Source organism: Haliotis rufescens, unplaced genomic scaffold (genome assembly GCF_023055435.1).
Source record: "Haliotis rufescens isolate VD_foot unplaced genomic scaffold, xgHalRufe1.0.p SCAF_12, whole genome shotgun sequence".
NCBI lineage: Eukaryota > Metazoa > Mollusca > Gastropoda > Lepetellida > Haliotidae > Haliotis > Haliotis rufescens.
This window is the reverse complement of record NW_025963802.1, coordinates 16324265-16349726: the sequence shown is the minus strand read 5'-3', so window position 1 is coordinate 16349726 and position 25462 is coordinate 16324265. Positions and strand designations below refer to the sequence as shown.

General features: G+C 40.0%; 1 protein-coding gene across 7 annotated transcripts in view; it reads right to left on the bottom strand.

Moving 5' to 3' along the window:
* Positions 1 to 18145: 18145 nt before the first annotated feature.
* The window catches only part of LOC124146062 (transcription factor COE1-like), a 49568-nt gene continuing 42251 nt past the window's right edge, over positions 18146 to 25462 (bottom strand). For 3 of the 7 annotated variants that reach the window (XM_046516120.2, XM_046516122.2, XM_046516123.2), the window contains 6 exons: positions 24231 to 24319; positions 23368 to 23560; positions 22431 to 22577; positions 20701 to 20745; positions 20235 to 20443; positions 18146 to 19913 (listed from right to left, as the gene is read on the bottom strand). In XM_046516120.2, coding sequence (XP_046372076.1) covers positions 19908 to 19913; positions 20235 to 20443; positions 20701 to 20745; positions 22431 to 22577; positions 23368 to 23560; positions 24231 to 24319 — 689 coding nt within the window. In that variant the 3' untranslated portion in view covers positions 18146 to 19907. The remainder of the gene's footprint in view (positions 19914 to 20234; positions 20444 to 20700; positions 20746 to 22430; positions 22578 to 23367; positions 23561 to 24230; positions 24320 to 25462) is intronic. The other 4 variants (XM_046516121.2, XM_046516125.2, XM_046516124.2 and 1 more) reach the window with 4 other exon arrangements.

The window sequence follows — 25462 nt, the reverse complement described above, 5'->3', positions numbered from 1 at the left end:
TAGTCTAGTCCTATGACACTATTCTACATTATATTCAACAAGATGATGTTATAGATTACCAGTCTTTGAGATATCTATCTATCTTGCATGACTCGTATATTACAATCCACAGCAGCGATATTTTGACATTATAATATAACTATCCCTATTAGTAATGATGACAACTCGATAAATAGTAATGCTATCTGTATTACAATCCTTTTGGGTAATTATGACGTTATATTTAACAATCCCTTGAGGCAATGATGACCCCGTTGTAGCAATCTCTTTATAGGCAATAATGTTGTTTGTTTACAATCCCTTTGGGTAATTATGACGTTATATATAACAATCCCTTGAGGCAATGATGACCCCGTTGTAACAATCTCTTTATAGGCAATAATGTTGTTTGTTTACAATCCCTTTGGGTAATTATGACGTTATATATAGCAATACCTTGGGGTAATGATGACCTCGTTGTAACAATCTCTTTTTAAGTAATACTGACAGTTATATTACAATCCCCTCTGGGTATTTATTACGTTGTATATAACAATCCATTGAGGCAATGATGACCCCATTGTAGCTATCTCTTTATAGGCAATGATGCTATTTGTATTACCATCCCTTTGGCTAATAATGACGTTATATATATCAATCCCTTGCAGCAATGATGACCCCATTGTAACTATCTGTTTACCGATAGTGCTGATATTCATATTACAATCTCTTTGGGTAATTATGACGTTTGCAGCAATAATGACCCCGTTGCAACTATCTCTTTATAGGTAATACTGATAGCTATATTGAAATCTCTGTGGATAATTATGACGTTATATGTAGCAATCCCTTGTGGCAATTATAACCTCGTTGAAACAATCTCTTTATAGGTAATACTGATATTTATATTACAATTATGACGTTATATATAACAATCCCTTGAGGCACTGGTGACTCCGTTGCAACAATCACTTTATGGGCAATAATGCTATTTGTTTAAATCCTCTTTGGTAATTATGATGTTATATAAACTAGGGGACACAAGAAAGTATACCGAGTTTGTTTTTATGTAATTGAAATTGAAAGAAATGTTCTTAAATTTGATTTTGTCTATTTAACCATCAACAATTCCGACAACAGTTTGTGATGAGTACTCTGTGGCAGAATAATTTTTGTGTAAAAATGAATTGGTTCAATGACGAAGTGAATTTGCAACCACATGTCCCCCACCATGTTTGAAATGTTGAAATGTTTTGCTGAATTTGATTTTCAAAGATAAGACGTCTAAGTTACCCACCTGCAGTTGTGTATTAAGCGAATTGTTTTTTAATTTATATAAGTTTTCAATCAGATTAAATATTAAACGATGAAACCAAGTATTACACAATTAACTAAGAGGTATAATTTCTTTTGCTCCTCAGTTTATAACAACCCATCTGGGTATATACCTCGTTATGACAATCTCTTTATAGGCAATAAGTATATTTGTTTATTATTATCCCTCGTGGTTTGTTTGTTAAACACTGCGCTCAGCAATATGCAATCCTATATGACGGCGGTCTGTAAATAATGGAGTCTGGACCAGTTAATCCAGTGATTGATGTCATGAGCATCGACCCGCGCAATTGGGATGCGATGACATGCATCAACCAAGTCAGCGAGCCTGACCACCCGATCCCGTTAGTCGCCTCTTACGACAAGCATGGCCGGGTTGCTGAAGACCTATTATTCCTCGGATTTTCACGGCCTGATATCATCATGATCCTAAGGGACTGCATCATAAGAGCATAATGAACACTAGGAGAAGAATACATACAGTCATGAACTCAAGGTACAGTTTGCTTTCATCATGAATGAGTGAGTTGGGTTTAACGCCGCCTTTAACATTACTCCAGTAATATCACGGCGTGTCAGCTTAATGATGAAGGAAAGCCCGAAGTGATGCAGGTCTCAGGCGTTTACCACTTCGGTGAAACCCACGAGCACGGGTATGGTGCTGACAAACCTAGAAACATAATCAGGGCAAACCGAGATTCGAACCCACAATCATAGGTTTCTGGCGGTTTCATCATGAACCAGTGGGACAGTAGTGTGATATCATCATTAACTAGAGGGACAGTAGTGTGATATCATCATGAACTAGAGGGACAGTAGTGTGATATCATCATGAGCTAAAGCCACAGTAGTGTGATATCATCATGAACTGGAGGGACAGTAGTGTGATGTTATCATGAACTAGAGGGACAGTAGTGTGATATCATCATGAACTAGAGGGACAGTAGTGTGATATCATGAACTAGAGGGACAGTAGTGTGATATCATCATGAACTATAGGGACAGTAGTGTGATATCATGAACTAGAGGGACAGTAGTGTGATAACATCATGAACTAGAGGGACAGTAGTGTGATATCATCATGAACTCGGGGAATAATTTCATAATGAACAGATGGGAATGTACTTTCGTGTCATGAAGTCGGGGAACTGCAATAACGTCGTCAGGAACACAAGGGACTGCAATAGTGACATCATGAACTTGGGGACTATACAATAAAGTCATCACGAAGCAGCAACCGCAATCACAACTTGACTTCAATCAAGTGTGTTTTCAGGTTTCGTGGTATATGTGGAGAGAAGGGCAAGAGAAGAGCCTGCATCTCCGTCTTATCGGATGTGTTTCTAAGCAACAAAACTTGCTAGGAAGCTTTCGTGTAGGACGCGAACACCATCCACACAAGATGGGAATAGATCGGGAATATTTTAAACATACACCCTCATTTTCAGTTCTTCTTGTGATGCTTCTGTAGGTAATTTCTTCAAACGTGTTAATATGATTATCAGATATCCTCCCGCATTTAGAAGTATTCATCATCGCTATCAGATTCGATATCAAAGCTTTGGAAACTTGCTTTTTTTCTCAAGCTATCACGGGGGCCTAAAAAATTTCAAGAAGCACATGTAAAAGTTGGACATAAAATATGCGTTAATTGTCCAAGCGTTCGACATCAAATATGAGATTTCATACGTTGGCTACCCAGTAAGATTAAACTATCTGCTCTTCCGTCCCACCGGTTAAAATACTCACTGACTTCGTTTTATGTCACGTGGTACTTTGTACTTTATGCATCAAATAGCACATCGTAAACTAATGTTGTCAATATGAAAGAGTTCCCGTGGAGCTGAGAGGAGTCTGAAGATGACTTTAACATGAGGACTGAATGCCACCTAACACCTTCGCCTTGAGGTACCACCCCCTACAGCGCTGGGCCGTCGACAATTATTCACAAGGAGCGAAACAGTGAAAAGAAAATAACGCCATATTACATTGAACACCAACGGGAAACAATGGAGCAAGTAGAGAACGGGACTTCTCACGATTATTACTGGCGATAAAAGCTGAAAAGCCTCCATCTCAGATTTCTCGTCCTCTCTGCCATTACAATAAAATTATCGATGTTTGGGCTGTCCCCGCCCGGCCGCTCCGTCTGTCCTCGTGCGCGTCGCGTGGCTCTGTCAGCTCGCTTCTTCATAAGTAGGTGGGGCATAGAGTTTTCGTCCAAAATGGACATAAACGATCAAAAGGAGAAACGAGATCATGACACAGGAAGAAGGTTTAGCCCAAATCAACTAAAATGTTTCTTTAATTAGGACTTCAAACGATCAGCTCACGAAATGGTCGTGGACAGATTTAGCCCGTGCAGCACGGGCTCCGCGAGGACAGTTCGTGGACAGATGGTATGTCGTCGCTTGATTTGGCGCACATGTCGTGGAGAGTAACAAAAACACGAACTAGTCCCCCCGGTCATGCGCACTCATGTGTGCCACATCTTATTGTCTTGCAATTACATTGTCTCTTTCCAGACAGCTTTGGCCGATTTGGGCTCTATTATATTTGTGTACTTAGAGGGGCATGGGGACATATTTAATTGTGCCGCATAGAGACGGGACATGTCCCAACATGTGTAGATTCCGATCTGACACAACACACACCCACGAAGTTGGTCATACTCCTATACCGCCGAGACCACGAGTATTCAGATCTGAGAGGAGTCGTATTGGCTGGCGCATTTCAAAGAATATTGTGAAACACTTAAACTTTTGCCTTTTCGTCAAAATTCAGTTCACGCTTATGTCAACATTAAAGGAATCGTATTTTCTGCGGCAGGAAATATTTGAAAACGTTAAAGAATATGCTCTTTGTCTGAACCTTCTAAACTGTATTTAAACCGTTTAGAAGCATAAGCGAGCGTTCTTAATAAATATAGAGACTTCGTCTGTTTTCAAGCCATTTCTGTTAAGTCTCTAATGGGTACGATTGTGATTGCTCATTTGTGATGCTTATAAGAACAATAGCGTAAACACTCCATGTTAAACCCCAATTCCGTTAAAATTTGAGACAATATCGACCAACATACATGTAAATCAACTGACTCACCTCAAAGAAAATTAGACGTTTTGTTAGAGAACTAACATACCAGTTTTTACAAACCTCCATGGAATAAGATGACCTATTATTCACTGGGATATATCCCAGAAGAATATTATACATGGAGGTGCGAATAAGCTTTTCAATATTTAAGAAAATGACCAGACTCTGTAAATAATCCATAGCTGGCCACATTACAACCCCATGAAACGTATATCGGGGCGGCACGTATTATAAACCATCGATTGTGTGGTAATTACTGCCCAATACTGGTCACTGTTCTAGATATGATACTTCGTGGATGAGCTTGGTCATTGATGCATTTTGTATAGAGGCAGGAACACCTTGGTTTCAGAAAGAGTATAAACCTTTCTGTTTGCCATAGCTAACCTAAGTTATGATTACAAAGATCCCAAATGTGTCTGTTGTTTGTTTAACTTAAAACATGCTCCAGCTATATGGCCGCAGCCAGTACTTAATGGTGTCTGGACCAGACAAGCAAGTGATTGATACTGCTACCCACGAGCCACGCCCTCGGAACACAATGACACGCAATCGTCCAAGGTATCTAGCTGGACCACCCGATGCATTTGGTCGCCTCTTTTCCTCACCCGGAATACCGTCGGCTAGATCCCCAAAGAACCTACCGTCATGCGCTCAAGCCTACAGATCATTGAAGTTTATTTTGTAAGCTGATCTAATCCAATCTTTGATAAGGCGTTAACATATCTCCTATAGGAAAACTTTCGTTTGTAAAGTTACAAATAAACATGAAAAAAATCAGTTTAATTTGACGTAATGTGTTGAATCTAAATTATCCATGAAACTGTATCAAATAAGCGTTGATCCTGAAACAAATATTTATGCGTAATGCGTAATAGAAAACACATTGTTGTGAATTGTATTACTTTGTAATTGACTCACGTTGCTGGTGACGTGTGTTTGACGTATGTTTTTGTCCCACACATGTAACTCTTATCAGCAAAATAACACACACAGACAAAAGCTAACATTCTGTCATATTTTCAATGGCAAGTCCTTTCATCTGAGTTATTCCTTTTCCGGGCCATCAGTGTATGTTTTTATGGAAACCGCCGTGTGGACGTTTTCCTATTGCGCAAACGGTGAAAATCAACATTCAAGACACCCACGTGTATTCGCGAGGACAAAGATGTTCTTTATCACTGAGGTGAGGTCGGGTAGCCTAGTGGTTAAAGCGTTCGCTCGTCACGCTGAAGACCCGGGTTCGATTCCCGACATGGGTACAATGTGTGAAGCCCATTTCTGGTGTCCCCCACTGTGATATTGCTGGAATATTGCTAAAAGCGGCGTAAAACCAAACTCAGTCAGTCATTATCACTGGCCCAGCTGCTATTTGAATTCTTGTAATCTAAATAATATCCCATAGAAATATGTCAAAGCCAAGTAAACACGAAGATTAACCTATAAAAGTGTCCCCTATGATCATTAGTCAAACGTGGTTTCAAATGTCAATTTTACCTGACCAACAGCCAGAGTAACAAAGGTAGGTAACCTTTATTTATGTTTTCCAAAACCAGTAACTGTCATCTGATCCAGACCAGTTACAACATATGAAACTTACATTGAGGTGAATATGGCCGAATATACATATTTCATGCTTTTCATATAAAATGTCTTCAACCAACCCTACATTCGGTATAGGATTGGCGTGTTCTGTATGTGCCTTATCGGCATGTGGCCTGTATGTTAGTCCATCAATGGCTACATTTCGACCAGAAACGACGACCTAATGAAACACTATGTAAAATATCAGATTCAATTTCAGTTCCAATAGTACCAGATTCAGATAACATATTAGTCTATTCTGAATCCGTACCGAGATCTAGTTAAATGACTGAGAATTTGTACATCAGCATAGCCTACAAGCCGAAGCTATAATGAAACAATCTGCACGGGAGTCGAGAAGCAGGCCCCACTGATGCTAGTACATAGGCTGTCACAGCCAACAGAGGGTTCTCTCGATGATACATCAATCAAGTCGACAGGACCGGCCATTTTAATGGTTCTCTGCGACTCCAGGAATCAAGTCGCAGTATGGGCCGTCATCGACGGTCTGTCGAGGTAATGCCACTGCCATTGTTGGTCATGAGAGTTCATTTGCAGTCTATTAAGCCTTGCCCAGCTCTGCAGTGGACGGTGTGAACTCTGCCCTCATACCATGACCTCTCTAATTTTCTGGTCGAGCACATTCATCATTTTTTCAACAACAATAGAGCCAGAGGATAGACCAGGCTTGGCGTGATACGGGTATTGTTAGGCTAACCGGGTGTGGACAAACACTGATGTGGTTTCCTGAACACACGCAGTTGGCGTGTTTATGGTGTAGAACGGAAGCGAATGCGACTGCCTTCCTGGTAAATATGATAATTGCTGCACAGGAGAAGGAGATTTGAATGAGAAGATTTCAAATCATTTAGGAGCTGAATAAATAATGACATAGAGATGGGAGCTCAATGTGAAACTTTACACTTTCAGAAAAGTATGTATATCAAAATATGTAGGCTAACGATTAAAAATTAACCACATCTTTTATTCCTCGAAAGTGTTGAATGGGTCAAGGTTGTCCAAGGTGAATATCGGCCGGTGAATATTCGCGTCGGCAGTCGAACCAATAGGTGATAGCATGAGCAACGATCCTGCGTCGGGTTACCATAGCAACTACGCGGTACTCATTAGTGAATACACCGTAATCCTTAGAGAGAATAAAACACGATGCACCTCATGGAACACCACGAATCTCAGTGGACAAGAAGTGCCACGAGGTTGTTCTCCGCTTATCAGCCATGATTGGAGCTGTGAGTCTGGAGTGTATATCGGCGACTTGTGTAACAAAAGGGAGCTGTTCCACGGGATCGGGTGGTCAGACTCGCTTACTTGGTTGATGCATGTCACCGTATCCCAATTGCGTGGATCGATGCTCTTATGTTAATTATTGGAGTGTCTGGTCCAGACTCGATTATTTTCCAGACCGCAGTAAAAAAGCTGGAATATTGCTGAGAGCGGCGAGTGAACAATAAAGAAACACACAAACATTTCGATCATTCTGTCGAAAAGAGTATATACTACTCCACATATCATAGGGAAATTCGGGGTGTCCAGGTGGGGGATACATTTGATTGGTTCTTTGGAGATGCCGAACGAAAAGGGTGCGATTTGGGCTGGACTTGTCACATGTTAAGCTTTATTTAATAATAAACAAAAGTAAATATTTATGAACGCTGTTTTCTTGCGACTTTCGAACAAATATAAGCTTGCACAGTATCCTTATAAGGAGTTGAGTAGTATTGTTTGGACTCATGCATTTGTGTGAACAATCATCAACTTTTTCCCATTCTGTGTCTCAACACAAAACCCGCTGTTTCTTCTCATGTTTATGGGGGCACGGGTGGCCCAGTCGTCTAAGTCGCTGCAATTCGCTGTACAGAGTTGCGTCCCTTGGGCACACCAGAAACCTATGATTGTGGGTTCGAATCACCCCGATTATGTTTCTAGGTTTGTCAGCACCATACCCGTACCTGATGGGTTTCACCATAGTGGTAAACGTCTGAGACCTGCTAACTTCAGTCTTTCCTCCCACGTTAAGCTGACACGCAGTGATATAACTGGAATACTGTTGAAATCGGCGTTAAACTCTAATGTTTATTAATACTTGAATTGAAGCTAGACAAGCGTCGGTACCATGCCCTATTCGTACGCCAACAACTCCAAACACGCAGAATATCCATAGCAATGTTTGGTGATATAAAATGCGACCGACGTTACCGGACATGTCAGTTATTCAAATGTAACTTATAGACGAGTCATAATGACTCACAAAAACCTTTGCCATTGTAGGACAATATTTACATGGATGGAAACACTTTTCGGATGAGAACTAGTTGATTGCAATATTGGGATGAAGCCCTTCAACAAAGGCCAAGCCTTTGTCTCATATTGCTTAATAAAATAATGATATCCTTTGAATCCATCCAGAAGTTCGTTTGCGGACAATACACCAATATTGGGTTTATAGGCCAGTTTCACAACGTAGCTTGAAATAGCACTAATCAAACCTACTGGCGAAGTGACACGCGAAGCTAGTTCCGTTGTTACTGCATCAGTAGCGGGTCACTGGTTTCCCACCATCTACTAATACATAATCATGGACGCAGATCTCAAAGCAGGTCCTTCGCTATATGTCCATGCATAATGAACGACCATATCTGATGCACGATCTACGTCGGCCCTGCGTTCAGTGTCTGTCGTGTTGCCTGAGTTAGATATATGATTGCGACCAGGTAATGGTGATATTTTATCGTGGCAACAAGGAATATAGTTTCCTTCTTTCGTGTTTTCCCAATGTTTTTTTTGTGTGTGTGTGTGTGTGATGTTTTTGACGTCAGATGTGATGATAACGATATTGATGAAACAATGACGGTGGGTATTTGTTTGTGTAGAGTAGTTGCCAAATGACGACGCACTTCGCACGAGTCATCGTTTATAAGCAACGCCCTTATCTGTGTTTGTTTGTTTGTTACTGTTCTGTTTGGTTGTTGTTTAACGCCGCACTCACAAATATCCCAGCTGCATGACAGCGCTCCGTAAACAATCGACTCTGAACCAGACAATCCAGTGATTGACATGTGCAGTGGGGATACGATGACATGCATCAACCGAGTCACCGAGTCTGACCACCCGATCCCGTTAGTCGCCTCTTGCGACAATCATACTTATTTGAGAAGAAATTTGTTGTCATTATTTATTTATTTATTTATTTATTTATTTATTTATAATAGTAGTAGTAGTAGTAATAGTAGTAGTAGAACTAGTAGTAGTAGTAGTAGTAGTAGTAGAACTAGTAGTAGTAGTAGTAGTAGTAGTAGTAGTAGTAGTAGAAGAACTAGTAGTATTAGTAGTAGTAGTAGTAGTAGTAGAACTAGTAGTAGTTGTAGCAGTAGAACTAGTAGTAGTAGTAGTAGTAGTAGTAGAACTAGTAGTAGTAGTAGTAGTAGTAGTAGTAGTAGTAGTAGAAGAACTAGTAGTATTAGTAGTAGTAGTAGTAGTAGTAGAACTAGTAGTAGTTGTAGCAGTAGAACTAGTAGTAGTTGTAGTAGACCTAGTAGTAGTAGTAGTTCTAGTATTGTTGTTATAATGTATATTAATTGTTGTTGTAGTAGTATCATCACTGTCATCATCATGTTATTGTTATATTATTATCAATGTTGATATTTTTCTGGGTAGTACTTGTATCATTATTCATCATTATTCCTATCGGTGCTGTGGGGTAGCCGTGCAGTAAGCCTTCGCTCGTCAGGCCTTAGTTTGATTCTCAACAATGGCATCAAGTACGAAGTCCATATTCGGATGTACCCCGTCGGGATATTGCTGGAATAATACCACAAGCGGCGTAAAATAATACTCACTCACTCATTGTTATCGTTGTTAGAGTTTTAGGGAATAATCAGAAGAACAAATGGAAATATGAACAAATGAAGTAGTATGTTTTGACTCCTAGAGAGCCTACGCCCGTTTATAAGTGTAGAAAATATATATCTTATACTACGAGGTGATCTCAAAATTGAAACCCAGAGATTAACCTCGCAATCAGTTCGCACACAACTAAATTGTGAAATCATTATTTGACCATACAAGATCAATGAATAATAAATTTTTTTATACTTAATCACAATCAGGGTTTACATTAAAAAGAGCACAAGAGGTCAAATAAGGGGCACCAGCAATAAGTGACAGGACTAGATTTGTCGGTGATTTCACAAATGTTCAGAATGGTGTCATTTTTTAATGTCTGGTAAGAGCTCTTGCCTTCGCTCTTAAATCCAGAATAGTGTTGGGAGCTGGCAGGAAGTCGATATTACCAAATATGTATCCTCACTTGTCAAGTACATGAGAAACAAAAAGGGGCTGAAATCGATCTCTTGTCGCTCTTATACAGGTACAGTCTACCTTCTAGAAACTGTCCTACCCAGAAACTGTTCGAACGATCAAGTCTGCCACGTTCATGTATAAACGGGCGGAGGGGGACACGGGTGGCCTAGTCGTCTCAGGCGCCACGATTCGCTATGCAGAGTTGCGTGCCTTGGGCACGCCAGAAACCTATGATTGTGGGTTCGAATCCCGGTTCGCCCCAATTATGTTTCTAGGTTTGTCAGCACCATACCCGTGCTCGTTTTTTCACTGAAGTGGTAAACGTCTGAGACCTGCATCACTTCGGGCTTTCCTCCCACATCAAGCTGACACGCCGTGATATAACTGGAATACTGTTAAAAGCGGCGTTTAACCCAACTCACTCACTCACTTTACAAGGGCGGACAACTAATTCTAATGCAAAACGATTCTGGAAAAGTCCACTCGCTGCCGTCAACCGTTGTGCTAAGGCGCCGCGATTCGCTGTGCAGAGTTGCGTCCCTTGGGCACGCCAGAAACCTATGATTGTGGGTTCGAATCCCGGTTCGCCCCGAATATGTTTCTAGGTTTGTCAGCACCAAACCCATGCTCGTGGGTTTCACCGAAGTGGTAAACGTCTCAGACCTGCATCACTTCAGGCTTATACCCAACTCACTCACTCAAATCCGGCCATGAGTGAGTGAGTGAGTATGGTTTTACGCCGCTTTTAGCAATATTCCAGCAATATCACGGCGGGGGACACCAGAAATGGGCTTCACACATTGTACCCATGTTGGGAATCGAACCCGGGTCTTCGGCGTGACGAGCTAACGCTTTAACCACTTGGCTCCCCGACCGCCCCAAATCCGGCCATGACACTTGATATGTTTTACTGTAGTTCAATCATTTACTGCCACTGCCAATTACAAAATATATCTTTACAACAGTAAACACTAAACCTGCCTATGCATAACAATTACCAAAAAGTAGTTTTCCCTTCACTAATGTTCAAGGTCAACGTCCCCGCATGGTCCTTAGAGCATCCCAACCGCATCAGCCGAGATGTAATGATTCTCACTGTAAACTCAAATTACTTTAAAAAATCCAAGATGAGGATTTTGTGAAGAATTTTATCTGCAAATATTCTGTTTTGATGAGAACACTAAGCAGGTAAATGCATCAAGGAGATTCTTCCTGACGTTTTCGCTACGTTGGCTGGGTGTGGGATCGACCATTAACTATCTGAATGAAGATAAGTTTCTTTAAGTTCGCACACATATCACTGAGCCATAACCAAAAACGTGGTTCCAAAACTATACCCTAGCTGTCAGAAGTAACGTTTAAGATCAAAATTTAGTTCCAGGCATATTTCGTCTCTGTGTTTCAGCATTGTACACTCCTTGCACTCTCATCGTCTGTATATTTGCCCCAATTTCAGCCAAGTTATATTTTTAATTCCAAATTTCATAATATATTTCGTTATTGTTATTTAGATGAGTTTATCAAAGCAGGTATGCATGTAAGATTTATAACCAGACAGAATCAGGTACTGTAAACGGTTTAACACCTCATAACATATGAACATTTTTATAACTAGCAAGAGTTAAAACGCTTTCATATAACTGGTTCAGCGATGCTGTCAGAGTAAACCGCCATGTGACGGATTGTTTCAAATGTTGGTGAAAAGTGAGAAACCAAATGCAACTCTGTGACGGATTGTTTGTTTGTTTGTTGCTTGGTGTGTAGTGGGTATAGTCACCTATATAAGACAGCTACGCCATTAATCGCTGAGAACAATGATAAACGATAAAACATTGTTCTACGATGAGGTCATTTCAGGAGATTCGAACACGCAAACTGGACGACGTTGTTTTTGAGAGGGAAGTGTCTAATCGGTTGTTCCCCACAGATGTAGCTTGGCAACGTAAATAGACGCAATGACCTTAAGATCGCACCCAAAAGTGGGAGAGATATGACAATCGGTATTAGGGGAAAAGGTACAGATAATGGGTGAGAAAACTGTGAGAATATTCGGGAATATTCTTAACCTCCCTGTTCATGAAATGAACTTGTCCGACAGTGCCGATGTCGGATTGTATTCTGGGAGTTATCATTATTTAAGTACGGGAAATATTTATTTTAAAGCTTGTACATTTTATTAATACCCTTAAAGAGGCTGTACATAATGTTGATATCTCATATAAGAAATAAACGACCCCTGGTCGTTGTTTATCGTACAATAATACACTGCGGGGAGATTTTCACAAGTGCAAATATTTGCTGTTTAACTCCTTTATGCTCCTTCATAGTAATAATTAACGTGGGCCTGGGGTCTAAATACTGAAATAAATGTCATTATGATAAATTATATCACTCGGTATATATTTAAATATATGTGTGCTACTTGTTATCCATTCTGTTGTTGTTAGTGTTAATCTGCTGCTCATCGCAACATATCGTGTATATATACCTCTCATTATTCGATTGTAGTCACTCCAGCAGGGCGGTGGGGTAGCCTGGTGGTTAAAGCGTTCGCTCGTCACGCCGAAGGCCCGGGTTCGGTTCCCGACATGGGTACAATGTGTGGAGACCATTTCTGGTGTCCCCCGCCGTGATATTACTGGAATATTGCTAAAAGAGGCGTAAAAACATACTCACTCACTCACTCCAGCTTGATAAGAGTGTGATAATCTACATCGAAACGTTGCTAAATGAAATAAACCAGAAGTTTTCATTCTTGAAGTTGTTTGTTTTTTTATTTTCGCACCAACTTCCAGAAAACCAATCAAACAGTTAGTATTTAGACCTGTAATGGTTTGTGTTATATGGAGATCAGTTTGCACACATGACGCAGATTGCAGAATGTGGAGAATAGTATTATGATAGGTTGAACAGTTTACGTCAAAGAATTCACGCTAGCAGACTAACACTATGGATCTTTAACGACTTGATTTAATCTTGTTCGAGCTGCCAATTTGCCTGAGTTTTATGCCCCTGGTATTCAGGTTTACTGTTGTGGAAAAGACGGAAGCCTTTAACGGACATCATCTGTTGTTCTGCCAGTAATTCTAACCTTCATTTATCATCTAGATCAGATGGACTGATACGCTGACAACCGCCCACATTAATGTGCTACATGAGTCACGTGATCCTACTCATCCACTTAGACAGGATGGTAAACCCATAAGATGATAAAACATCCCAGATCGTAAGATAGCCATCTTGTTTCTTAACTGACTTTCAAAATGTTCTATCTTCGCTATTTCTCAGCTTAGATACTTCACACAACAACTATTTCAGTTATATAACAGTATTATTACTTTGTGTTCTTGACAAGTATAGTACCGGCACCAGCAGCTGATAAAACAATGATATGAATTAATGCAGTCTTAAATTATACTTATTCCAGCTGCACACAAACGTTGTATGTTTTATTTTGTTTATTGTGACAATGATATAAACAGGAATATCACAAGATAATGACGGGTCTTACATCGCGAACTGCATAAAATCGGGTCAGCTCCTTGATAAAAAACATGAAAAGATTTGAAAATATCTGTAGACGCTAAGTTGATGATACACATGTTTTGCAAATCCAGCAATTGACCAAAATCTCCACGAAAGTTTACGAACCGTATGTCGATTTTGATTTTACAATGCACAGACTCGTTTGTCCAGCCAAAATATAACTTAATAATTCCAGCTTAGTTCGGCAAGGGTGGAAACTGGATTTTTATAGTCAGTTGACTCCCTTGCCTCGGGAAGATGTACGACACGTGGATTAGATACATAACCAGTTTTTACTCGCCTTCACGGCAAGATGTTCAATTTATGTTTTAAATGCATATAAAATCATTATAAACTGTCACATTTGGTACGCCATTAAATCTTTTCGCGAACACTTGGTGTCATCTCTGTTTGATACTTTGATTCATAGACGCTTGCTTACGATCGGGTCGGAATCGTTGGGAAGACTCTGCTTTTGTTTAAGATTCCTTAGGACATGCTTACCCTTCACACGAACACCTGGTGTCATCACTGCTTTCATTGAACCATTCATACAAAGTTCACCGATATTTTATCTATGGAATCTATTTCGTGGGCAAATCGAGACTGATTATTCTCGTTTTATATTATGATTATGGAAATGTTTTTGTCGCCTTCATTTAGAATAACCCGTTGTAGTTTGTGTGCCTGTAATCTGTCATTCTGCACGTGCATTAGCTGCACAGAAGTATAACACATCATCAACGTGTTTTGTCTGCATAACACTGGACTAGACTAGAGCATAATGTCGTGTTTACCTTGTCGCTTTTCAACAAGGTATATTGACACTAGAACCAGGTACTGATAAATCATTTGGCATTCATGTCGTCTTTGTAGTTACACACAAAACGTCAAAGCCAGAGAATATCCAATCTCGATTATCCATCGAAACAGATTCCTTTGGGTGTAAAATTATAAATAGCGGTGAAAGTTATATGAATGGATCACTGAAAATCAGTGAGGACATCTGGACCCTCTTGCACAAAGCGATCTTAGCGATAAGACTATTGTAAGCCTATGTATAAAGTATGGGAGTTACAATCATCTTAGCGCTAAGATCGCTTTGTGCAAGTGGGCCCTGGTGTTCACGGAAAGGTGAGCATGTCCTGCTCTATCTGTACCACACCAAATGGTAATTACAAACACCAATACGGATGACAACTTTATCATTTACGCTGATTCACTGTATAACCTAACCCTGTGTAAATTTGAATGTGCTTGTATCCTTCCTTCACAGATACGTTGCCGTACTATAAGAAGGTGTCATTGATACCAATGGACTCAAGGAATGTGTCCTTTATACCACTACACTTGAAGAAGGTGTCATTTATACCGTTGTACTTAAGGGTGTCATTTATACCGTTGTACTCAAAGGTTTTATTTCTACCATTATCCCCAAAGGTGTCATTTAGTCCATTGTACACAAAGAAGGTTTCATTAATACCATTGTACTCAAAGGTGTCAATTATATCATTGTACTCAAAGAATGTGTCGTTTTTACCATTGTACTCACAGGTGTTATTTAGACCATTGTACTCAAAGAAGGTCTAATTTATATCGTTGTACACAAAGGTGTCCGTTTTATCATTGTACTCAAAGAAGGTGTCATTTATACCATTGTACTTAAAGGTATCATTTATACCATTGTACTCAAAGAATGTGTCATTTATACCATTGTACTCAAAGGTATCATTGTACTAAAAGAATGTGTCATTTTTACCATTGCACTCAAAGGTGTTATTTATACCATTGAACTCAAAGAAGGTGTCATTTATACCGTTGTACACAAAGGAGTTATTTATACCATTGTACACAAAGAATGTGTCATTTATACCATTGTACACAGAGGTGTCAGTTATACCATTGTGCTCAAAGAATGTGTCATTTATACCATATTGTACCCAATGGTGTCATTTATACCATTGAACTAAAAGAAGTTTTGATTTATACCATTGATCTCAAAGAAGGTGTCAATTATACCATTGTACTCAAAGGGGCTATTTATACCAGTGTACTCAAAGATGTTATTTATACCATTGTACTCAAAGAAGGTCTCATTTATATCGTTGTACACAAAGGTGTCCGTTATATCATTGTACTCAAAGAAGGTGTCATTTATACCATTGTACTTAAGGGTATCATTTATACCATTGTACTCAAATGTGTCATTTATACCATAATACTCAAAGAATGTGTCATTTATACCATTTTACTCAAAGGTATCATTGTACCAAAAGAATGTGTCATTTTTACCATTGCACTCAAAGGTGTTATTTATACCATTGAACTCAAAGAAGGTGTCATTTATACCGTTGTACACAAAGGAGTTATTTATACCATTGTACTCAATGGTGTCATTTATACCACTGAACTAAAAGAAGTTTTGATATATACCATTGATCTCAAAGAAGGTGTCATTTATACCGTTGTACTCAAAGGGGCTGTTTATACCATTGTACTCAAAGGTGTTATTTATACCATTGAACTCAAAATTGTCATTTATAACATTGCACTCAAAAGTGTTATTTCAACCATTGTACTCAAAGAACGTGTCATTTATACCATTGTACACAAAGGTGTCAGTTACACCACTGTGCTCAAAGAATGTGTCATTTATACCATTGTACTCAAAGATGTCATATATACCATTGTACTCAAAATTGTCATTTATAACATTGCACTCAAAGGTGTTATTTATATAATTGTACTCAAAGGTGTCATTTAAACCATTTTTTGACATCACAGCATGCTTGATCCACTGTCCGTCCTGTGGGAAACACGGAACTATACAGGTGTACCATTGGTGTCTTCCTTGTAACGTTTGCATTTATTGTCGACTATGGAAATGGGCTTCACACATTTTACCCATGTCGGGAATCGAAGCCGGGTCTTCGGCGTGACGAGCGACCTCTTTAACCACTAGGCTTCCCGACCGCCCCTGTGACTCGTAACAATACAGACGAAATTGTATGCAGTTTATGCTTGGTGTTGTACTGCCGTGTGTTGTGTGTGCGTGAGCTGTTATAGGTATATGCAGAACCCTGTAAACTGTACAGACGGTGGTGGTATACAACCTGACTGTTGTGTGTATTCTCAGAGGGGATCTTGCACATATTCCACGTCTATTTGCTTGCGATCTATGAGTGAACTATAGATGGGAATGTCTGAAACGATGTGTCCATGATATGTTCACGCCGGGGCACATATATATATATATATAAATATATATGCTATTTTACTGTTGTATGCACATCTATGCAGTGATATGCTGTGGACAAAAAGGTTAGGGATCATAAATATGTTTGGGGATATGTTCATGCAATTGTGTGTGCTCACTACAAAACATATCCTCCAAAATATGAGGATGATCCTAAACGTTTCTTGTTCAGTATAGCTTGGGGCCATTTACTGTCAGTATGTCTTGCAACATGAAATGTTTGCTGTTCACCAATGTAAGCTTCCTGGCTTACTAGATAATATACACCCAGTCAAGGAACTACTGCGACGGATCCCTATTAGGCCAGATCAAGTGTTTTACTGTCTACGGGTGAGATTGTCCTTCAGTTTGTAAAAATCTGAAATACACATACTTTTGTTTTTGATTGAAAGTCAATCTCATTAAAATCAGATCTTAGTTAAACCGCTAAACAAATATCTGTGGACATCCCATTACGGGTCACGTCAGACCGATCTTTCGCGAACCAATTGAATGACTGCCAAGAAGTCGACATTAGCCAATCAGAAGGCAGCTTTTTTTCGTGCCTTACGGCACTAGTTTCAAACTGGCTACTACGCTTTGAAATATATTTGACAAATTTTCGATTACAAATTTGAAAACGGAACAAACGAACATGTTGGAATGGCTAATAGATGGCCTAGATTGGATTCAGTCATAAAGCCCGTAACTGGAATACCTTTGAGGTTGCATAATTAGCAATCCAATCCCGACTGTCAGTTTCGTGTTCTGGTAAGCGACGCTCTGATTGGTCGGTTGAAAGGTCGTTCTGACGTTACCCGTAATGGGTTGTCCTCAGATCTTCGTTTAGCGGTAGCGAGAATTAAGATCTGATTTTAATAAGATTGGATTGAAAGTATGCTTACTCCAAACCTCTTTTTCTATTCATTAAAACTTATTATCATTAAAAGAAACGGTGTTATGCTTCTACATCTTGGCATATAGACCTAAAAACGTAATACAATATAACAATCGATCTGGCCTTTGATTTGTAAACAACAGTTCTAAGATACCAGGAATAACATCAAACAGATATGGAAGAAAAACATTTTAATCATAATCAAACTTTCAATATAAAAACAATATTTTCAGTAATAAATAGTACTTTGACAGAATGATTTGGTTAAATGAAAGAACGCACGCGAGATTATAGAGTATGCTTCGTAATACATTAGTACAGCATCCCGCGTGCGTCGTGCGAGGAAAGATCAGAACCCTTACTATGGTCAAACTGTGATGTTGCAGAGATCATTTGAACAGCAATGACTAGAAAAGACACGGCGGGACTAGATTAGACATGGCGCGACTAGAACCATGCGAAACTATTGGGCGAATTGGACGCCAATGTCAAAGAAATATTGCCGGCAAAATCAACTAGATTGACTAGAAAATGACTAGATAACGGTGTATATTCCGAGAAAAGGGGAAATTCATTCGCAGAGAATAAACTTAAAGTGAGGAGGTATGTTTTAAAAATGTACAAAAATAAAACCTAGGTTGATAAGTTGTATTTCCACAGCCCTGTTAATACTTTTTGAGTATTATACACAGTATGCAATTAAGTACATAAGAACAGCTGATACTCTATTATGAGATCAAAATGCAATAAGATACGTTGAAACATAACCACGCAAGACTTGACAATCAATATACAGAACTCATGCCTCCAGCACTTCGGTTTCACCTGAGATGGGACTTCGAGTTAGGGTACATGCCCATAATATATTCGCTAATAGTTCTCTTCTGTTCGCAAGAATTATCTAAGAAGTATTATGTTAATATGAAAAGTGAGAGCAATGGTAAGCGTTGGTGGATCACCCTTAATGCTGCCTTATCATGCATATTTCGTCTATAAATTGTTTTTTCGTAACGACAAGTTTCTTTTGTGAGATTACTGTTTTCGAATACTGAACTTTACATTGACGGTTTCGTATTGAAATATGTACAGTTATATATATAGTTATATATATATATTTCTTCAAATGTCCCGTGTTGTTTTACTCGCTACGAATAAATAAATCTACATCACGCAAGAACACGTCGCAAAACAAGTACAATCAGAAACAAAGACACGTGACTGAATGGTAACGTAAAGGCCAACAAAAATAATCTCTTGGGTTTTGTGTCATTTGGTGAGCAAAATGTCCACTGAGCTTTGGGACTAGGTAATGAGTATTTACAATGAGAAAGGATTACCCTCAGGTATATTTCCCACGAGGCAGGGTTATCTCCCATGAGACAAAGTTATCTCCCATGAGACAAGTTATCTCCCTTGGCAAGACACGAGTAAACAAGAAGTCTGTGAAACAGAGAAACACTCAGGCTAGAGCAAACATCATGAACGATCACGTTCAGTCTAAACAAGGATCACTTCTATGACCGCGTGCGCATTCCAAGACACCTTCTTAATGGGAATATTTGTGAGGAGGAATAGAAGCCGATATAATTCCCGACATATCGAAACTTCCTATGGTGTAGCAGAATTTACTCTCCGGGCGGGAAGCGCTGTGTCTTTTCATGTATTGTCCGTTTTCCTCGAATTGTTCGTGGTATGATAGCACTGATATCGTCTTTGCCCACAAAGTGCAATAACCATCCAATTCAAGCAACGCACACTGCGCTTCCGGTTTAACACTCCGTCCAATCCTGTAATGTTGAGGTATTCAGTCCGGACCTACACTGTGAATTCCAACCAATCATTTTGCAGGAGACACGATGGAGCTGCTGTATGATTGTGAGTTGCACGTGGGCAGAGCGAAAGGGTTGACGCTCGTAAACGGCGACGCTACTATGCTGCTCATTCCTGCAATGAAAATAAACAACTGTTTACCCTCCTGTTTCCATATATTATCGAACATAAATACCACATTACCAATATTAACATTTTCATTAGCATTTATTGAAACATTTAAAAAATGAAATACATTTATAGAAAAGAGTTAAAAAGAAAAAAGCGAAATTTACAGGAAACAACCACAAAGCAAGCACAGTGAAAGCAGACAACATCATCTACCATCTATTTAATTTAAAACTCTGATACTACATTCGTATGTCGTCATAACAAGGTCGGACATCGTGATGGCTTTATTGCTAAGGACCTTTATATCAAGCAATGTCTACTAACGTGTAAAAGCGGATGTGAAACCCAGCCGCACTGAATGCCGGGAAGGGGAGGGGGCGGGCTCGGTGCTCGAACCACTGGTGCAAAGGCACTTTTCTGTTTGACCGCCGTGATCATATTGGCAGGTGAGAAAGAGAAAATCCCGGGGGCACAAGTCCCTGACAGGCCCGAGGGGGCGGAGTACTGATGGGGAGGCGAGTGTGACGTAGCAACTGCAGAACATAAAACAAAAAAGAAAAATAAACAAACCGAAAACGGCGAGGAATGGATGTCCAGCTCCACCCCCTTCCCAAATGTCGTCACAAATATCTGTCAATACCTACTGACCTTTATGCTTCATAGATTTAAAAAACGAAAAGAGCATTTTCTAAATACAAGAGAGACAGATAGAAATGAAATTAGAAAGCAAAATAAAAACGGACCGAAGAAATGCAAAAAAATACAGATTAAAAAACGTTAAAATTCTTACCGGCTCCCAATCTTCCTGCTTCATCTCTGAGAAAATGATCTAAACCTGAAGAGAAATAAAAAAAATAACACATCTTGTCGGAATTCTGTTTGTTAATTTAGATTGGGTATGATATCTACGATGGATGAATTGATTTGTTTCACGCATGGATGATTCGGGTCATTAGGCACTAGTACAGTTATCACAGCCGGGCATCAATAAAGGATAAAGAATTATTTTACAGCCTTAACGCGTATTAACTGCTCTGCATCCTGCAACAAACACTTCCATCCTCTGTGTACCCTTGGTAACGGATTTGCCGGGACATAATGGCGTAGCTTTTGTTACAAGTTAAGCAGAGTCTAAATATTACAGCCATCAGCCAACCTTGTGTTTCCTTTTCGGAAATAAACACAGCGTTGTAAAAGTCACTGTTTAATTCTCCAATAACCGGCCGTTTCGGGCGGAAATTGAGCTACAATTGTAAATTGATCTTTGCATTATCCTCGCGCCATGTGCGCGTTATGCTAGCTACCGAGAGTCACATATGATTATGAGCAGACGAGTTAGGATTAACGTACTTTCAAGCGACACGAACTCAAGTTCGGCTTAAGATGGCGGCGCATCGATTTCCCGCCAAATGCGATTGAGTTCAAACCACGTGCGCCAAATGTTCAGTGAGGTCGCAGAGAGGAGCTTGCACATATTCTACGTCTATTTGCTTGTGAATTATCAGTGAACTATAGATGGGAATGTCTGAAACGGTGTGTGCATGATTTGTTCATCACGACGGTCCCATGACGCTTTAGCCAGGCTAACAAGTTGTTGATCAACCTATTAGAACCTGGTCCCACGAGATCTCGGAGAAACTGGCGCTCCGGTCCAACACAATGGAGCCCGGCTCCAATCCCTTCACCAAAATCAAACTTCTTCCCTATGAATTATGCGGCATTTGTTAGGCTAAAACAATTAGCGGCGCCGACTACGGTAGTGTTGATTTTCTACTAAAGGTAATTTTGCACTTATTGTTACAGAATATTGTGTGTCCACAAATACCATCGGTTCCAAATGATGTATTGTTCCACTGTAGCGAATATAGAGTAGAGTAAACCCTAGGCTTCATTCCTATAGCCAGCACAATGCATAATATGACGGCAAATTTAACCGAGATTGACGGCTGTCTAACGTGTATTCCGAAGTAGCGGTGAGATCATTGATTATAACTGTTCCCAACTCCCCTAAGCGCAGGGGTAAACACTGACACGAAGGGAGTATTATTGTACTGTCTCCTCGTTGTGGATTTTGAATTCTTCAGGTAGAAATGGGAATTACTCCAAAAATTGTGCCGTTATGTAGGAGCATTTGCGCGTTGTGCCTTAACGTAATGGTATATCAATGTCGGGCAGCAACATCAATGACAACAATTAACGCTACTTCGAATCTTTTGACAATTGTTATGACAGATCATTTAGTCGTATGGGATGGGTCATTTTAACCTAACTTATAAATCTAGGTGATTAAGAAATAAATGCTGACATTTCGTTTCATTATTTACAGAAAACGTCATTCCTTTAATAAGCATTATGACGTATGGGATGACAGTAATGTGATATTAAGGTTTTTTTAGATCATGCAATAAGGTGCAAAATATTTTAAATAAACACGAGTGCCACAATGGTTGAAGAATATGAAGTAAGCCAGCAGCAACTAAATGACAATGACAAGGAAGCGGAAATGATGTCGTAGCTTACCCATGTTGCCTAGCGCACCAGCACTTCCGTGATACCCGTTCATTCCCGGCGTGCCTGCGTAGCTTCCGCTGTTTGTGCTGTGTGGCGTGGAGCCGTTAGACCCGTACCCACGGGGCGACACACTGGAACTCTGGCTTCTGTTGTAGCCTAGAAGAAACAGTTATTTCAATAATAAAGGGAACCAAGAAAATCATTCAATTTCATTCGGATTTACTCAAATTTATGAAATCTTATATTTCAATCAGTTAAACACATTCTGTATATACATTATGCAGAGTGAGTTGGTTTTAACGCCGCTTTCAACAGTATTCCAGTAACATCACGGCTTAATGTGGGAGGAAAGCCCGAAGTGATGCAGGTCTCAGATGTTTACCACTTTGGTGAAACCCACGAGCATGGATATGGTTAAAACAAACCTAGAAACATAATCGGGGCGAACCGGGATTTGAACCCAAAATCATTGGTTTCTGGCGTGCCCAAGGGACGCAACTCTGCACAGCGAATTGTAGTGCCTTCAGACGACTGGGCCACCCGGGCCCTCATACATTACAGAAACAAGTGTAGATGACAATAGTACATGCTTTACAAAGAAGCACAGAAGCTACAAAGGTAGACTACATCAATTTTGCAAATACGTTTGTTCATTTTTATGTGTACATAACATGCATAATTTGTCTTGAATATTCCTGTCTATTTACGTCCATGCATCTAAAAAGTTGTCATTTAGAGGTTACTTTTTTACAATTTTGTTTTGTAAAAAGGCACATGCAAAAATTAGTAATGAAATATTCTCAAATGCTCCAACACATCCATCGCTACCTCTATCAACTCAGAAGGACAGTCAAGTATTTCAGGGAGCCAAGGGAGGCCACTCTGGTTAGAGCAAAGGGAGGCAACTCATAGGCGATGTAACTAAGAAGGTTGGAGCGTCACCAACCTTCTTCCCACTGACCGGTGACTGTATCGGCCACGCTGACCGCTAGCTGACCAGGGTAGGTGTTGAATCCGGACATTGGGGAGGTGTTGTTCATGGCGGGTGACCTTGGGGCTGGGAGTGATAGCTGGTTGGGGTTGCGGGGCATGCTGTACAATGCCTCGGCTAGATCCGCGGCGCGTTTTAAGATTATTTCCTGCAGAGAAAAAATATATATATAAAACGACAATCACAGAAAATGCATTGACACGTCATTGGATCATATTAAAGGGGTGGACAATTTATTGCTTTTCTCTTGTTGGTATATTGCAAGGTTATTTTAAACAGAATTGACATTTCAGAGTGAACAACTGCGGTGATTCGGGAACATGAAAAATGGTCTTCCGCTCATCTCACACAGTAAAAACTTCAGATACGTCATCTAGCTGTTTCTGTCACTACTTCTAATATTCACACCGATTATCCACAGAGGGGACGGTAATGTATTTTATAAAGTTGACAGAAAGCCAAAAAATATAATTATCTATCTGTTCGATCAAATATCACCAAGCATGGTATAAACAAAGAAGCCACAACAAAAATCTGCACATCGAAAATAGCTAATCCATTATCACTACAGTGGATGGACCGGGGAATGCAACACTATAAACTTCACCGCCGATAATTAGGGCAATAAAAGGGAACGGGTTAGTGGCTACCTGCTAACAGATGTTCTCATCCAGAGCTATGACAATTATTGATTGGGTGTAACTTTCTGAGTTATTTTCAAAGGCACTCGAAAGGTAGCGGTGCATATCATTGTTAGCGAGAGCGGTTTGACGGAGACCAGTGACTAAGAATGATATCATCCTGGAAACTTGTCTTACTTTGGGAAGTCGCTCTGGATCTCCTGGGTGACGTGGTACCAATTTCATGAGGCGTTGAAACCCGTAGTCTATCGTTGGTTCTGTTAACGCTGTCAAAAGAATAAAATTCAATAAAAAAATGTCCTAAAGAGTCAGCTCCCTGAACACAAAACAACTAACAAGGCAACCTGAATAAAATACACCACCGTGACGTGCTATTCATTGTTAGATTAATTAATGATGAGCATGCGATGTTCGCAAAATATCCATGAAAAGGTGATCGGTGTTATTTACGATGGCTTTGTGTTTGTGTTGCCAATCAATACGTAACTTCTACTTTAATACCCATTGTGCGTGATATTATCTATGTTGTATGTACCATATGTAATATCGTTTGCCAAAAATATCCCGTGGTAGACATATGCTAGTCCAGTCATGCGTGCCTCGTTCAATCTGGATAGTTCCGCCATCGTGGTTGTAGGACTGGTACGGAAGCCATTTTGATTTGACATTTCCCTTCGGAATACTGACTTCCTAACCGCTTGTGTTCACTGACGAGGTCCGTGAAGCGTGTCTTTGGTAGAAGTGTTGGCAACGACAATAGCCGGAGTTCTGGCTTGCAACAATATCATGAGGTAAATATTTCATGAGGAGATACCACTTTAAATGAATAATGCAAACACGCAATATGGCGCGACGAGGCTGGCATATGTCAGGTTCATTCACGATGGATCCACGCAATACCGTCAATTGACAATTAATCCACGGGAGCCTGCTATACGCTTCGATGCAGCATAGCGGTATTACAATGGTGCATACTTTATGGGAGTATAAAATTATGTAGTCTGTGAATGTCTGCGGTTTGGTTTGTACCTGGTATGAATTTACTGTTAAAACCGTTTTATCAAGAAGCTAAGAGTTCATGACGTCCAATTTGGGCTAATAGTTTTAAGGGCGCTCGCGTTTCGCTTGATTGCGTTCTCTCAGAGATCACTAGCCAAATTTGAGTCCATACTCGCGGATGACGAAAACAAAATGACAGCTTTTAGTTATCAATGTAATAAGGGGTGACTGTATTTAAGATCGATATCCCCCTTCTGCCAGTGTTAAACCATAGCCCCCGTCAGAACCGGGAGGAAATGGGGAGGTTCTTGCGGAGGAAGAATCGGAAACAGTGAGTGTGCCCTTCTCCTAAATTTCCTCACTATCACGACAGCTCCCGACTATTGCCGTTTAAGTGATCGGTAATTTTC